The following is a 17,481-nucleotide window of genomic DNA, read 5'->3' on the forward strand; positions in this document are numbered from 1 at the left end:
CGGCTATTGGATATCCGATTCGGAAATCCAATCGCGTTCGAGCATTGATTCATTGGCTTCTGTGCGGTTATAATCGTAAAATCGATAGGCAAACGATGCAATAATAATCTACGATTCGTACCGATTCCACACCGGTATCTCGCCCATTGCATTGCGAAAGCAATAATTTTGGAATCGCCGAAAGGTCAGTACGCCGCAAGCGTGTACACTGTAAAAGGAACCCCGTGTATTCGTTAATTACAATGTCTTATGGGGGGTGCAATGGATTGTGTGGAAAAAAGTTACTTGACGAGAAAAATAATAATGTAAGAACCACCGGTATCGGCATATTCGGCTTTAATTTCGACAAAAATGTGAATAGAAATAGCTGTGCTTGCAGGCACAAGAGAGATAAAGACAAAAGAAAGCAGTGATAGAACAGCAGAGTATGACAAGTGACGCAGTCGAGAAAGTGACTGTATTCGGAGTTTCGGTAGGTCATTTGTCATATATAGTTATATAGCTGTACAGTAACGATTCAACAGTTGATAATATTCCAAGATAAGCTATATATTCGTTTAATCTCCCAAAATGTACCTATACTTCGCTATGGACGCTTAAGATTTAGAGATTTAAGAAAAATATTTTAAACACGTTTTCCAATAGTCGTGAAAAAATACAGATAAAAAAAATGGCGCCAACAAAAGAACTGACTACTGCGGTGTTTACGCATCGCGTGATAAAGTTTTAATTCACTCGTTTGATAATTGTTTGAATTTATTGTTGTACTAATGGCTCAAAATTTTTTTTTTTAGAATTTATTGAAATAATAGTGTTATGATATATTCAAGCTTAAACGATATTTCTTTGTACAAAAAATAGTAACTGTAATACCAACTCAGTAAACCGGTATAATATTGATATGCATAACGAATTGCGGGGCTTATTACAATTGATTACTCCATTCAAGATTATAAGAGCCATAATTCAGTTTTCGATCAAAAACCTCCATGTCTTGAGTCGAGTTAAAAATTAGTTTCTCACTTTTATCAAAATTACGGAAATAATGATAATCATAAATATATTCCGCATGTTAGTCATTTTTATCCTGTAAAGTTTTATCTAATAGATAATAAAATTTTTTACAACCGTTATTTAAAAATAAACAGTTATCATTTCATTCTCGTTTATGTCTGTTTAAGTCGAATAGATTTGCAACTTCCCTGGTAGAAACGTTACTACATAAACTGGCTAGAAACTCGTCAACATGTTATGAGCCCATTCACGCATGTACGTTGACGAGTTTCTAGCTAGTTTATGTAGTAATTTTCTACCAGGGTTCAGTTAAATTTCAAATTTGGATTATACAATTACTAGTCAATGGGATGTGTTAACAATCATTTAAGGACTAAATTATTATTACTAAAATTGATAAAAAACTTTTTATGACATCAGACGATTTTCGAGACAAGATAAGAATAATTGTACAAAAACGAAAATAACAGTCGTTAAAATATATCAAGTCAGTCCGAAACATCTTTATCGCGTTGAGGGGGGCTGAAAACTTTCCACTAATTGTCAGTTTTTTTTTTTTTTTTTTTTTTAAGTATATATACACTCGATTTTTACAGCTGACTAGCGTCAGTCAAAATAGTGCTCTTGCCCTCACCGATTTCCAATTATATTATACAATCCTTCTCGACTATTAGTTTTACACGATGAGCATATCATTGGTAATATTATTTGCCTTCTGCATCAGCGTTGGTTCATCGGTACGTAAAAACAAAATTTGTATCCTCGTAAGGTAGTAACTAGTAACTATTGACATAGATATAAATGAACTAACAATAAATTTTAATTCAAGTCTACGGTATTCCCAAGTAAGTCATTTAATGTAACCAAAGACGTAAATGTACTTCATAATGCAATGAAAGGCATCGGCACCGATGAAGGGGCCATTATTAACGTCCTGACGAAGCGCTCAATGAATCAGCGACTTCGGATCATACAGGCTTACTCATACCTACACACTAAATCTTTTGACCTCGTAAGTCTTTTGGAGGATGAACTTTCCGGCGACTTTAAAAAACTTATTGTGGCACTTATGACTCCACCACTCGTATACTACGCCGAAGAGATGCACGCCGCTATGGACGGCCTGGGCACCGACGAGGACGCTATTGTCGAGATTCTCTGTACTTTGAACAACAGCGAGATCAAAGAGATGACTACTTTTTATGAGAACCGTAATTATTTCAAACATTTTCTAGTTTATTTTATTTCATGCGATAATTATAGCAAGTTCAATAAGTTCGTAACGAGCATCAATTTGAAAAGTAGACAGTACTCTCAGATAAGGATCTTTGAATTCTCTTATTTTTTTTTTTATCTAAGTGAGTGATCGATTTCTTTTATCAAGTTTTTAACTTGAATACGTAAGTTAAGAGATCTCAGTCAGATAGTCGTAGTCATTAGTTATAGATAAAAAACAGTGATTACTAAAAGTCTGTCAATACTATACTAAGAGCGAGATTTGTACACAGATACTTTCGGAGGTAAGACCAATCTTTTGGCACTAAATGTTATTTTATCAAATCACTCATAATCTCCATGCTATTAATACACTATTAGGACTTAAAACTTTGGGCGTTGTCGAGATTGTGTGAAACAAATTTTCTAATAGTAATAGTCATATAGCTGTTATTTAATTACAAAGATGCATGAACGACTACAGTTGTACTTTAGAGAGCATTTTTGAATTGGTACTTTATTCCTCCCGAGCAACGGTACATCCTTTGTAGTTTAAGCTGCGAAGAAATAGTTCCCACCTAAAATCTGTCGAATCTAATACTATTTCCATATTGTATTCAAAATTAAACTGTTTTATTGAATTTTTTTCCACGTAGTATACAGCAGGAGCCTAAAGAGTGACATAAAGGATGACACATCTAGCGACTTTCAAGAGTTGCTTCTCTCACTCCTCATGGCTAACAGAGAGATAGAAAATAAAGTCGAAAATCACACGGCTGTATCTGACGCTTGGAGTTTTTCTGGATATTGTAATACATTTATTTCTACATAACAATATGGTAGTACAGTGTTATTGAAAAATATAAGATATACATTAATCGATTTATTACTTTTTTAGACGAGGAACGGTGGATACCTAAAGAAATTATATTTAAAAACATCATCTGTTATCGCAGTTATCCACAGCTTAGACGAACCTTCATCGAGTTTTTCAATCTTTGTAATTATGATATTGAAAAACAAATCCAAGATATGGGGTTTTCTAGAGATTTCGAGAAGGGGCTTCTTCAAATCGGTAAATAAATTGAGAATACTCTCACTGTTGTTTAATAATTGTGGTTTGCAGTTTATTGGTATGTTAGTTTCTTATGAATGATTTTTTTTTTTTGCAGTGAAATGTGCCAAGTCGAAAAGTGGCTTCTTCGCCGATCGCCTCTACAACAACATGAACGACCCTCGCACTCTGACCCGCATCATAGTTTTCCGGAGTGAAATCGATCTTGGAGATGTTAAGGAGGAATTTAAGAAACGCTATGGAAAGGAACTTGAAACTATGATACATGTAAGATTTTTTATTAATTTTTTAAATTTTTTCAGTGATTGCAATACATACTTTTCATACCAAAAACAGAGCAAAGTTGAAGAATTCAATTAAATAAAAACAGAATAAATCACTTGCAACCATCTTTAAATTGAGCAGTGGTAAAAATTAGGTCCTAATCTTTGATTAAAAAGGGATATCGACTTGTACATTTACATTTATGTACGATATTAACTGTGATTATCAAAACCTAATCAACATTTTTACTCTACCATAACTCAAATTTAGGCTTGGTTTTAGCGGCGTCTCTTGATCTCAGAGTAAATATTTTAACTTTCATGTGTCAGTCTTGGGATATAAGCTTGGTTATCTTTTTTGTTTCAGGAAAACACATCTGGTGACTACAGAGACTGTCTTCTCGCCCTTGTGTCAACATAACTGATTAATTACAAGTTTTATACACTATATTGTACAATTTTATGAATATAAAAATTTGCATTTGCTTTGGCTTTGATAAACTATTTTAAATAATTCAATAAATAACAGTTTCTGTTACTTTGTTTTATTACTGACGGGTTTTTTTTTTTTTTTTCAAGTTTTTTTATGTAAAATATGAAAAACATTGTAAAATTATGTCTTTCTTAAAATCTGTCTATCTAGTAGGTGGAAAGATCAAAGTAATAGTTTCATTAACGTTAATAAATGTAAACTTTGTGTTCTCTAGTACTTAAAATAGTATGGGGTACATGGAGTATTTATTGGATCGTGGTTTATAATGGCTTCTGAAAAGTCATGTTTTTCTATTAAAAGGCTCAAAAAGCCCATGGGCAGAATAGTAAAGAAAGGGACTACTTGTACTTTTTCTGGATGCGCACTAGGTTCGAAGATTATGTCTCTCACGGGATTTCAGTAAACGTCCAAGAAAAAAAAGCCTTGAATAGAAAAAATACAATAACAAAGATGTGGTGCCAGTAAAAGAACTGATTACGTTGTTTACGCGTAAGATAATTAGGTTTTAATTTGTTTTTTTTGAAATACCTTAATTTTATCTATTGTAATACTAATGACTGAACGTGTTTTTAGGATTTTTTTTTTATTTTATGTTGGAACGTATTTCCATAACTAACATGAGGTGACTTAAAATTTTTTTAACTAATATATGATCAAACTCGTTGCTTTTCATTTCTCCATTTCGTATAATATATAAAAAAAAAGATTTTACTTGTACAATTCAATATCATTCAGTTACGGATTCATTTCTTTTTTTTAACGTCATTACAAAAAATAATGATAGCGATAAGTATGGTAATTTCTATTTCAGATCGTGCTGCAAAGTTTTATCTCGTAAGCAATAACATTTTTTTAAACTTCCGATATTCACTGCACCCTTAGTAGAAAAAATGAAGTTCGCATTTGGTGTGCAACCAATTAGAGCAAGCACAATAATTATGCTTACCTTGGTATCATGTGCCACCAGGTACGAAAACTACTACTAAACGATCAAAATTTTTTTTCACAATCATCTCGTAACCTTAAATTATTATTCTTTTTTTCTTTACATGCGTTTTGGTGACAAACAATTGAGCTCGAATTAAATTCCAAGTGAAGTTAAACGATTTTTAAATCCTTATTGTAATGAATATATGTAAGTAAATGTAACTAAGCTGAAAGCTTTTTTAAACAGCACTTCCGCTTTGGAATGCTAATTTATATCTTCTTTTAACGACAATAACAGTAGCTACCCATCCATAAACATCCATCAACCATGCCAGAATGAAACTCTTTATCGGAAATATCTTTATCGAATATGGAGTGGGGATAAGATATTCTCACTATTTATGATTTTGTTCAGACAAATGAAATACATTATTTTAGTTTACCCATGTCAGTCATAATAGTTCTCTTGCCCACATCAATTTCTAATTCTTCGACTTCTAGTCTTACAAAATGACCTTATCAATGGTAATATTATTTGCCTTCTGCATCAGCGTTGGTTCATCGGTACGTAAAAACAAAATTTGTATCCTCGTAAGGTAGTAACTAGTAACTATTGACATAAATACAAATGAATTAACAATAAATTTTAATTCAAGTCTACGGTATTCCCAAGTAAGTCATTTAATGTAACCAAAGACGTAAATGTACTTCATAATGCAATGAAAGGCATCGGCACCGATAAAGAGGCCATTATTAACGTCCTGACGAAGCGCTCAATAAATCAGCGACTTCGGATCATACAGGCTTACTCATACCTACACACTAAATCTTTTGACCTCGTAAGTCTTTTGGAGGATGAACTTTCCGGCGACTTTAAAAAACTTATTGTGGCACTTATGACTCCACCACTCGTATACTACGCCGAAGAGATGCACGACGCTATGGACGGCCTGGGCACCGACGAGGACGCTATTGTCGAGATTCTCTGTACTTTGAACAACAGCGAGATTAAAACAATGGCTACTGTTTACGAGAAGTGTAAGTATTTCAAACATTTTCTAGTTTATTTTATTTCATGCGATAATTATAGCAAGTTCAATAAGTTCGTAACGAGCATCAATTTGAAAAGTAGACAGTACTCTCAGATAAGGCTACTTAATTAAATGCGAAATTATGAAGAAATTCTTCACGCTAAATTTCAAAATTTCACCTAACATATTGAAGTATTTTTTTTTTTTTGTGACTCATATGGGGAAAATTACACTTAAGGCTAAAAAATTCCACTTTTGCCGGTGTATAAAAGCTTACTTTCGCTCATTGTTAAAAAATTTCCTTGCTATTAGAGGCTTGTCTTCTAGTCGACGCGGACGCTGTAAAACTGAATGAAAACACCCATAAGCTCCAAAAATTACTGATAAAGAAATTAGAATACAAGTGCATATCTATTACCTCTAACTGCACTTTCTAACTAAAACCCAGAATAGAATTTTCACACTTATTAGTCTTACTGGTATCTGACCAGCTTTTTAAGTAATAAAAACTACGAAAAAGTATAACCTACGTCTGAAGTGTCGTATCTAATGTCATAACATATTATAAATCAAAATGGTTTCGTTGAATTTTTTCTACATAGTATACGGCAGGAGCCTACAGATCGATATACACGATGAAACATCTGGATACTTCCAAACTCTGCTCGATTTACTCATCCAGGGTAACAGAGATCCACACGATGGTGTCATTAATCGTTTAGCTAAACATGATGCTTGGAGTTTTTCCGGTAATTGTCATTTATTTACTTCTACATAAAATATTATAATCTAGTAGAGGGTACTTTAAAATACGAAATACCAATATTAATTGGTTCAAAACTCTTTCAGACAAGAAACTGTGGAAGTCTAACGAGCTTCAATTTAAAAACATCTTCGGCTTTCGCAGTTATCCACAGCTTAGACAAACCTTCATCGAGTTTTTCAATCTTTGCAATTATGATATTGAAAAACGAATCCAAGAGATGGGGTTTTCTAGAGATTTCGAGAAGGGGCTTCTTCAAATTGGTAAATAAATTGAGAATACTCTCACTGTTGTTTAATAATTGTGGTTTGCAGTTTATTGGTATATTAGTTTCTTATGAATGATTTTTTTTTTTGCAGTGAAATGTGCCAAGTCGAAAAGTGGCTTCTTCGCCGATCGCCTCTACAACAACATGAACGACCCTCGCACTCTGACCCGCATCATAGTTTTCCGGAGTGAAATCGATCTTGGAGATATTAAGGAGGAATTTAAGAAACGCTATGGAAAGGAACTTGAAACTATGATACATGTAAGATTTTTTATTAATTTTTTAGTTTCGTCGCTTGATTGCAACTCCTGATCCTCAACTGTAAAATGTGATGTTTCAAAAGATGTATAAGAAGATAAATTGTTTGAAAAAATACTGTACTTAGTAAAATTATGGTGAAATATTTGTTGTCATACCGAGGACAGAATAAAGATAGTTTTTTGTTAATTAAGCTTTTTGGAAGTTTTCGTGGTGCAAGTATTTTTTCGTACTTGAAGGTCTTTTTCGGTATCTTTGGACAATTACCGCGCTTTAGTACTATTTCCTTCCATGAGCGTTTTCCGGAACTTTTATACAATATTGTGCCTTGAGTATGAAAATCAAATTTCGGCACATAAGTGTCACCTCGCTAGGGCTATGCAACAGATTTGAAGCCAATGTGTAGTCAACAACCCGATAGCCTTGTTGGCAATATGGCTCATGTGACGAAACGTACTATTTTGCCCATTGAGCAACAAGATAATTAAAACAACAATATTACCTTAGTTGTATTTTTTTGTTTCAGGAAAACACATCTGGTGACTACAGAGACTGTCTTCTCGCCCTTGTGTGAACGTGATTGATCAAAATGACAAGCTTTATATATTATATGGTATAATTTTATAAACTAGAAAACCGCTGCTAGTTCATTGTCCCAAAAGCTTCCACTATTTTTTCGTGATGTTAAAGCAGAGAAATTGATTTCATGAAACTAATAAATTCGAAATGAAATTCAGCTGTGATAAAAAAAAAAAAAAAAAAAAAATCAGTTGAATCAAAATTTTATTTTTAAGCACTTATAAGTATCTAAGAACAAAAAAAATTTTTTAATGTTATTGAAATATAAACATGCGATTCTGAAAAAATATAACCAATAGTGTAAACATACTTATTCGCACGCCCGCACACCCACATACCTAATTTCTTAATACTTATCAATATGCTTTTTTTACAGAAAATTTCTTAATTTTTTAAAATTTCCAAAATCTACAGTCTCGCATTTTGACGTTTAAAATACTTTATTTTTCATTCCACAAAAAAAAATGTAGTAGATGGGAAGATAATAATCGCATCAATGTGAATAAATATAAAGTCTATGATACTTATAATAAAATAGGTAGTATTTATTTGGTAACTATTTCTTTTGGCTAGAAACTTTTTTCTATCTTATTATCTCAATCTGGATATTTTTATAGTAGAATAGTAGTAAGATCGTAGTATTTCTGTATGCTCCAAGTAAAAATTGGATTTATTTTTAAGAAAGTTTTTGAAGCTTTTTATGATACAGGATATGGACAAAATCGTTTAGTACAAATTTTTCCAGAGTCTGATGGAGAAAACAGATAACAAATTTGGTGCTAGAAAAAGTACTGATAACATCATTACTCCCGGACAATGCGGTTTTAATTTGTTTGTTTAGAAATACTTTAAATTTATCTACTGTCGTACTAATGACCCAAAGTATATGTAGAATTGGTTGAAACGATTTTATCTTAGGTCTTTTTTCAAAAACTTAAATGAGTTGCCTGAACGAAACAAACAACAGCAATTATTTATACAGGTGTAGTCACAGGTTGCTTTCAATTTATCTATTAAAAAATTGTAAGAAAAAAGTTCAGATTTGAGCTGAATAATTCAATACTTTTGAGTCGAGCTAAAAGATTATCCATTCAATTGATTACAGACATCATGATGAAAAATAATTATAATGATAAGGTACGGTAAAAGGAAATCCCTATTTTAGATCGTCCTGCAAAGTTTAATCTAATATTTAATACAATTTAATATCTTTCCCGTAATCATCACTTAATGTCAAAGGATTATTTATTTCTAGTTTGCATGTGTTTTGGTGATAAAGAGCTGAGCTTGACTTGAATTCGAAGTATTTACCACATAATTGTCATTATGAGTCGACCGGATATACTCAAGATTTATATCTCCTTTCGAAATGTTGACATTTCAAGTTAACATCAAGATAAAAGTCTTTGAATAAGTCAGGTAGGATATTAAATTTAGTTTGAATAAGTCAGGTAGGATATTAAAATACAAGACATAATATTAAAATATATTTCTTCGATTAGTATAAAAGCGTGACGAATCCTCACCTTTATAAAGATTATAAAGAGGTTCTTAATTAAATTCATTGTAAGTAAGCAAATTAAAAATATTTGTTAAGTCAGACAATTTTTGGCATCCTTATCGTAATAAATGTACGTAACAAAATCTAACTTAATCCAAGTTTATAAATTGAAGTCAAAAATTAAAAGTGATGATTCACGACAAAATCAATACTATACAAAACCGTACGAAACGTAATTTTGAGTTATATTAATTTATGAAAATTTATTATATAAAATAAAAAGCTTTTTTAAACGGGTATTTCCGCTTTGGAATGCTAAGTTGTAGCTCATTTAAATGACAGTAACATTTACTGCTCATCCATAAACACACGTCAACCATGCCAGAATGAAACTCTTTATCGTAATTATCTTTATCGAATATGGAGTGGGGATAAGATATTCTTACTATTTATGATTTTGTTCAGACAAATGAAATACATTCTTTTAGTTTACTCATGTCAGTCACAATAGTTCTCTTGCCCACTTCAGTTTCTAATTCTTCGACTTCTAGTCTTACAAAATGACCTTATCAATGGTAATATTATTTGCCTTCTGCATCAGCGTTGGTTCATCGGTACGTAAAAACAAAAAATTTGTATCCTCGTAAGGTAGTCACTAGTAATTATAGATATGGCGATAGATATAAATACAAATGAATTAACAATAAACTTTAGTTGAAGCCGACGGTGTTCCCAAGTAAGTCATTTAATGTGATCGAGGATGTAAGGATACTTTATTATGCCATCATGGGCATTGGCACCGATGAAGGGGCCATTATTAACATCCTGACGAAGCGCTCGATAAAACAGCGACTCAGAATCGCTGAGATTTACTCGTATCAACGTGCTAAGTCCTTAGACTTCGTGAGTCAATTGAAGGAAGAACTTTCCGGTGACTTTAAAAACCTTATTGTGGCGCTTATGACTCCACCACTTATGTACTACGCCAAAGAGATGTACAACGCTATGGACGGCCTGGGCACCGACGAGGACGCTATTGTCGAGATTCTCTGTACTTTGAACAACAGCGAGATTAAAACAATGGCTACTGTTTACGAGAAGTGTAAGTATTGAAAAGTTTTATGTTTTATATCTTTTTCGATTAGTCATCATTTTTATAATCATTTCTACTCGTACCGTTATAACTGATAGATTTCTACGGGCCCCATCTAACATACGTACGTGTGAAAGTTACTTATATTAACTCCACATAAATTCTCAACTACTTTACCATCTCTATATGGTTTCTAATGTAATCAAAGGACTCACAGAGACTATTCTGGGCCATCTGTGGAGCTGTCATAGCTATGAAAGGCAAAAAATTTCAGGTTGCATTCCGTAATGGCCGTCAGTAGTAAGACAATACAAAATTTTCAGTGTTGCATCATGAGGGCGCTGTTTACTGTGTGATTATCTACTGCTACTACTTAGTACAGTAAAAATAGACAGCGATTGTACCAAATGACATGTTGCAATAACATTTCAATAATTGAAGTGTTTATTTCTTTAATTCTAACCACACTTCCACACCGAGTAAAAATTTTTTCCCAGATCTGATACTGTTTCTATGTAATATCAAAAATAAATCGTTTCATTGGATTTTTTTTCCACGCAGTATACAGTACGAGTCTACAGAACGATATTATTGGTGATACGTCTGGCTATTTCCAATCTCTGCTCCTCACACTCCTCCAAGCTGAGAGGGATCAGAGTCAGAATATTAGTTATAACTTGGCTAAGAATTATGCCATGGAGCTCAACGGATGTAGTAATAAATTTATATCTTTTCATAATACCATGGCATCCTGCAAGCATTATATATATTAGGCAAAATATTGGCATTAATCAATTTATTAATTTTTCAGTGGAATGGCTGCCGATACCTACAGAGAGTACATTTCAAAATATCCTCTGCAATCGTAGCTATCCACAGCTGAGAGAAATCTTCATCGAATATTTGTACCTTTGCCGATTTGACATCGAAAAACGCATCGAGAATATTGACTATCAGACAGATTTCAAGAGAGGCCTCCTCCAAATTGGTAAACCAAATCGAGGATTTTCTCACTGTTGTTCAATAGTTGTGGTTTTTAACTAATTAGTGTACTAGTATCTCACAAATGATCCCTTTTTTTAGTGAAACGTGCAAAGTCAAAAACTGGCTTCTTCGCCGATCGCCTCTACAACAACATGAACGACCCCCGAACTCTGACCCGCATCATAGTTTCCCGAAGTGAAATCGATCTTGGAGATATTAAGCAGGAATTTAAGAAACGCTATGGAACGGAACTCGAAACTATGATAGACGTAAACATTTTTTATTAATTTTTTTTACATTTGTCACAAAGTTAGAGAATTCAGTTAAAAAACAGTGAAATCCATTTGCAACAATCTTAGATTTGAATAATGGTAAAAATTAGATGTAAATTAGGTCCTTATATTTGATTAAGAAGTAATGTTGACTGATACATTTACGTTTATGTGCGATCCGATCAAAATCAACCTAATCAACATTTTTACTCGGCCATAACTCAAATTTAGGCTTATTTCAATTAATATATATTGCTTTTAAAGGAAATATTATAACTTTAATGTGACAGGCATAGTTTGTTACTATTTTGTCCAATGAGGAACACAATTTTTTCATCAATGTCAGCTCGGTTGTTTTTTTTTTGTTTCAGAAAAGCACATCTGGTGACTATAGAGACTGTCTTCTCGCCCTTGTGTCAACGTGATTGATCAAAATGAAGTACAAGTTTCATCCATTACATTACATGAGTTGTATAAATTAAATTAATTTGCGTTGCATTTACCTTGTCTTTAATAATTAATTTAAATACATACAATTTCTCCTACTTTTCTTTACTTAACATTTCTCGATTGAAACGCTGTATTTAAATTGGTATGGTTAAAAGTACGTCCATCTGCTGGATTACGTTGGATTTAATGAAAAAAGTTTTTTTTTCTCCTTTTTCAATTACATCAGTATTGGTGGACCTTTCCTTATTACGACTCCACCAAACTTTGGGCATAGCAATGGACAAACGGAGATGATCTCAATATCAAACTTCCGTCTGTATCAATTTAATAACGATGTATACGCATTCGCGCCGCTGCTCCCGAGTACTTCCCTCTTTGACCTCTTTCTCTCTCTCTCTCTCTCCACTGTACATACCCGCAAGTTCTCGAAACGAACGGGGAAAGTTTAAAAGAATCAAGAAAGCGTGAAAGCCCTACCTTTGTGTGCTCCGACGCTCTCGTTGTTTTCCGCGGCGAGTGAAATTTCGCGAAATGTTCCACGCGCTTTTGCGACTCTCAAAACAAGGGGAGAGACCCCGGTTGCTTTTGTTTTTGCTCTTTTAAGTTTAATTAACTCGCGAAACGAGAGCAAACGTTTTGCTTTTGGAAAATTGCCACGAGCGAGCTTTTCCGAAAAATATCCACTTTAGATTCTTGATATTCCAGAATTACGGTCAAGCACACAACTTACACGTTAGTAAAATAATTTTTTTTTTTTTCATCTACGAAATGCATACCACACTCCGCGACCTCCACCAACGATAAATGAGCACACCGCGTCCATCATATTCCTACATCCTGGCTTTTAATATCACCGATTCTCCCTCAATAACGAAGCCGGCGAGCAAACGTCGACGTGTGTGTACCTTGGCCGGGGCCAGCGGAGCGCGGAAAAAGAGCTCTCGCCCCAACGCACACACTTTTATACACACACACGCTGGTACGAGCTTTCAATATCCGAGGAGCTGGCCATGCCTCATATCTCCACCTATATATATATGTGAGACGGAGAAGGCCGGATGTGTGTATAATATACACAAACGCATAGCGCAAGCGCTTGCTATATACATACTCCGTTTGCGTTATCAAGTTACACGTGCACGTGTGTAGAACGGTGACTGATGAAATTTACAGTCTCTCGCACGACAATGTGATCAACGGAGGATGGAGAGACATCCACCTCCATTTCATCGTTTGTTTGCCGTTGGATTTCATTTGTGTGTACCCCCCCCCCTGTGATGCAAGACCCTCGACATTCGCGTATGGAAGGAATTGCTCCTACGGCATTATGATATCCACATGCGTTCCGTCGAATGGAGAGTTTACCATACGTGTGTTGTATAATAACCACCAGAGCTTAATTACGATGATCAGGTTGTGCGTACGTAAATCTCGGGATAGATCAGTTGCCACGCTACGATCAATAAATTGCAGAATCTTTGGAATTGAACGGGGGAAGACCTCGATTGCCTCAATGCCGAGAGTATCGAATTTTACCAACCACGTCTCGAGAGGGGATAGCTCTTGAATTCGGGATGAGAGGAATATTGTTCCGTATCGTCCATTTGGAGTGGGTTTCGGGCATGTGTTATACGCTTTGGATTATCCTTTCGCAGCTGTCCCTCTCCATCCGTCGAACTTTGTACCACTTTGTCCCTGGAAATTTTTTCCCTTCCTTTTTTTCTTTTTTTTTTTTTTTTTTCTACAGTGACAGATCTCAACCTGCGCCCCGGCACTCATCATCCCCCTGAAACTACCAAACTCATCGAGCCATAGCTCGTAACAATATGTATGTACATATATATACATGGATGCCTACTCCATACATTGTAAGCACCCGATAGTCGGTGGTTGGTTCGTATATAAATCGAGCCAAAGCACGTCGTCCCTCGCATATAACCATAAGCCAGCTTGGCCCATTCGTATAAACTCAAGGCGTAGACGTCTTCCTTATCGTCGCCGCGCACCCGTCGAGACTTACCCCAAGTGGCCCCCGCAGGCTATACAAGAGTAACCATATACACATAGGGGCGAGGAGGAGATGGGCGATAAGCAAAACCCAGACTGGTCGTCTGTCCACGATCGCGCCTAATGTACACGTCGTCGCCGTCTTCGTCCCGAAGCAAATTGGCTTTTGGGACGCAAACACCAATACATTTACGGAAGGGAGTTTCGATTTTTCCTTTTTTTTTTTTTTTCCAACCTTCGCGGGTGAAAAAACAAATTGCAAATCACATGCCGTATAGTTTACGTACCGCGTATAATCAACGACCAGGGACTATACATACGGCAAATAATGTCGAGCCGGACGTGTAGCATTAGAATCCGATTTTGGGCCATTGAAACCAGCTCGTGAGCTCACCTTCAACGCTACATGCATATCGAGTATACGTGTACGCGTGTGTTTGTATTTACAAGTGTAGTACAGGACCGTGTGTGCATACCTGGACTGAATTTCGACTACCGGAAATCAACAGTCCAGACGTGTGCGGTATGCGGGGGGGGGTTTGGTGGACTACTCGAGCACGCGCGACCGGTATATATCCAGGTATATTGTATACATACGAATACCTCAGCGCTCGTACATACGTATATGTAGATGCGGGGAGGGTAAATTTAGGTCGGCATAACTCGAAGGGTCGCGTGCACATCGTCAGATATCTGTAAGTTCGCGAGATTTTATTCAATGGTCCCTTCCACGTGAAAGGGAGATGATTTCGTTTCAATGTGTGAGGAAGAGACGCCAAATTTAATTTTCACGTGGTTTTGGCAAAAGTACAGAGCAAAGGGTGTAGAGGAAGTGCCCGCATGCAGCGATACTACCGACGAGCAGTTACAGCTCCGGGGGTATCCATTGTACGTATAGTGAATAGTCCACCCTCGTGGATTCGCGTAATTGGATTTTGTATCACTCCCGGTCGCGCACTTACTTACTTACTTACTCGCGTCCCGAAGAAAACAGCTGAGCGAATGAATTAGATCCCTTCGTTTTTTTTATATCACCCTCGTAATTGATTTTCGTGCAGTGTAGCTGTTACATATAGGGGATGGATTTTTGGACGAGGGCTCGAAAAACTTGGGAATTACGGCACGCGCTGATTTTTTTTTTCCTCCGTGACGATAAGTGAGAGCACCGCGGAGAAGCCAATGTTATAGAAGTAAGTAGTCTCGAAAAGGGGGGGGGGGAAAGAACATTTAATTGGAACCATAGAAATTACGTCTGTACGAGGGAAAAGGGTGTTAAAATACACTTCTGTCCGTGAAAAAAAAAAAAAAAAAAAAAAAAAGTTTATGAGCTATAAGAAAATGAATCCACGTTATTGTCTTGGAGATACTACTAGGCATGTGTGTGTATATATGCGGTGGCGCCATATAGTACTGATAAATAATTCAAGGTAAATATCGCTCCCCATCGACACCTCGATTCAAGTCACTCGAAAAAAAAAAAAAAAAAAAAAAAAGATCCCCATCCTCGGAAAAACTTGGAAAAGTGGCGGTATAACTCTGCGCGTATGAATAATGGAGGATATGCACCGTCAATTATCTCCGTAAGGGAGGGGAGAGGATACAGAGACACTCTCGAGTGGAAATCCGCGCGAAACTGAGACGGAAAGAACTTGGTTATATCCGAGAATCGAGTTACCGAGACGACGAATAAATCATCATCGTCTTATAGATATATACACACACCCGGAGTCTAACTTTCCCGGGTATACATACGCATCGAAGCGCGAAACAGTCTCTGGGGAACGTTTTGGTCTGTTTGCGAGTCAGCGGTTTTTGTGTACATATATATACACTCATGAGGTAGTAGATAGGATTTACTAGTGACTTGCCAGAGCTCGAGATTTTACTTCAAATTAAGAGCCCAAACAGCACTTGTGAGATGTATACTATGTATGTTGTCCTACGTTAACTTTAACGAGTCAATCTATAGTAACGTTAAAAAAAATTCATCTATTCGCCTTGTATCCCATATGTATACTTAGTTGTGCCAACAACAAACGCATAATATACAGACACTTCATGGCAGCTGGCAGGGTCTATATATACTTAGAGTTTCGCGCAACTCTAGCTGTGCATTTTATAGACGTATACGAGAGAGAGAGAGAGAGGAAGGAAGGCGAGTGCGATGATAATAAGTGCGCGCCGATAACGACACCGACGCCGACCATTATTTTCCAGCGAGTAAATAGCCCCAGAAGGGATACACAATGGCGCGCGAGGAAGGAGAGGCTCGAGCGAAGCGCCGGGGCTTCCTTTCATTATAGTCGCTCGCTGTTTATACCGGAGGTCACTCATTCACCCACGGCTTCTTCTTCTACTTCTTCATTGTCTCTCGAAATTCAGGGATCGCTTGTTCCCTTCCGACGCCTCTTTGTTTTTTTTCCCTTCCGCCTTCGGGGTTTTCTGAAATAAAAAAAAAAAAAATGGCTTCGATCGCTTGGAAGAGGAAGACGTTTGGGGAATTATCGCGGTGACAAAGAGTATCGGCACACACGGAGCGGACGCGTGTTTGGGGCGCAAAACTCGTGGGAGCATTTATAATAAAAAACCATTTGGGCGACGGAAGCGAAAACACGCGGTATACGTATAACTTTCAACTTAAACGGGCGTCAGTTTCGAGAAGGTCTTTATCAAATTGTTAAGCGAAACTTACGTGTGGCGGGGGGGGGGGACCATAAAACAGTATAGCCGTTATTGCACGGGGGGAGAAAAACTTTTCCGTGCCGTATCGCGGATGAGCACGTGCTCCAAACCCCCTTGCGCCCATCACTTGCCGTGTAATTTCGATTCAGTGCGGAGCTCCCATCGCTCGATGATGCCCGATATACCCCAGAGTCCCGATATCGAGATCACTGCGGAAGTGCGATTACAGTCCAAATAACTTGTTTTTTTCGACGCCCCCGTGCGCTACTTGTAACAGCTTGATAGTCGTGCCATTAAAAGGTCAGGGAAGTAGAAAAAGTTGACCATGTATATCTCACCCACGGGGATGTTGTAAAAAATGGCGTGGAATGGCTCGACGGAGTGAGTATATGACTCTTATCGCGTATTCCCCGCGCAGCCACGTACAGGTATATAGACTTCATTTCCTCGTCAAAGATGAAAGTGTACACAGAAAAGGCGAGCTGCCACTTGTTTTCGCAGTGGGGACTGCGGGGGAATATTCGCCACCTTCGGAAAGCCAATCTCGGTGAGTACACCCACCCACGTAACCGAATAAGGGAGAGAAACTCTAATCGAAAGGAGCAG

The 17,481-nt window shown here is 36.5% G+C and overlaps 3 protein-coding genes across 4 annotated transcripts; all 3 read left to right on the top strand.

Moving 5' to 3' along the window:
• The first annotated feature begins 1,697 nt into the window (after positions 1-1,697).
• LOC106646757 (annexin B9) lies at positions 1,698-4,085 on the top strand. Its single transcript, XM_089590852.1, has 6 exons — positions 1,698-1,751; positions 1,844-2,225; positions 2,886-3,038; positions 3,128-3,304; positions 3,402-3,571; positions 3,935-4,085. Exons 1-6 carry the CDS (start codon positions 1,698-1,700, stop codon positions 3,986-3,988), a joined length of 990 nt encoding a protein of 329 aa, XP_089446978.1. The 3' UTR covers positions 3,989-4,085.
• Positions 4,086-5,831: 1,746 nt separating this feature from the next.
• Positions 5,832-7,881, top strand: LOC111642897 (annexin B9-like). Its single transcript, XM_089591532.1, has 5 exons — positions 5,832-6,025; positions 6,621-6,767; positions 6,868-7,044; positions 7,141-7,310; positions 7,834-7,881. The coding sequence occupies exons 1-5, from the start codon at positions 5,884-5,886 to the stop codon at positions 7,879-7,881; spliced, it is 684 nt and encodes a 227-aa protein (XP_089447658.1). The 5' UTR covers positions 5,832-5,883.
• A 2,023-nt stretch (positions 7,882-9,904) lies between these two features.
• LOC106646758 (annexin B9-like) lies at positions 9,905-12,239 on the top strand. Of its 2 annotated transcripts, none has more exons than XM_014362879.2 (6): positions 9,905-10,001; positions 10,102-10,489; positions 11,042-11,194; positions 11,292-11,468; positions 11,564-11,733; positions 12,108-12,239. In XM_014362879.2, exons 1-6 carry the CDS (start codon positions 9,948-9,950, stop codon positions 12,159-12,161), a joined length of 996 nt encoding a protein of 331 aa, XP_014218365.2. In that variant the 5' UTR covers positions 9,905-9,947; the 3' UTR covers positions 12,162-12,239. The 2 variants fall into 2 exon arrangements, with proteins under 2 accessions (XP_014218365.2, XP_089447624.1); XM_089591498.1 differs by having other exon boundaries at positions 11,042-11,191.
• The last annotated feature ends 5,242 nt before the right edge of the window (positions 12,240-17,481 follow it).

This window comes from Copidosoma floridanum, unplaced genomic scaffold, assembly GCF_036245765.1.
Source record: "Copidosoma floridanum isolate Cflo_tuat_1 unplaced genomic scaffold, Cflo_Japanese_pri ptg000013l, whole genome shotgun sequence".
Classification (NCBI taxonomy): domain Eukaryota; kingdom Metazoa; phylum Arthropoda; class Insecta; order Hymenoptera; family Encyrtidae; genus Copidosoma; species Copidosoma floridanum.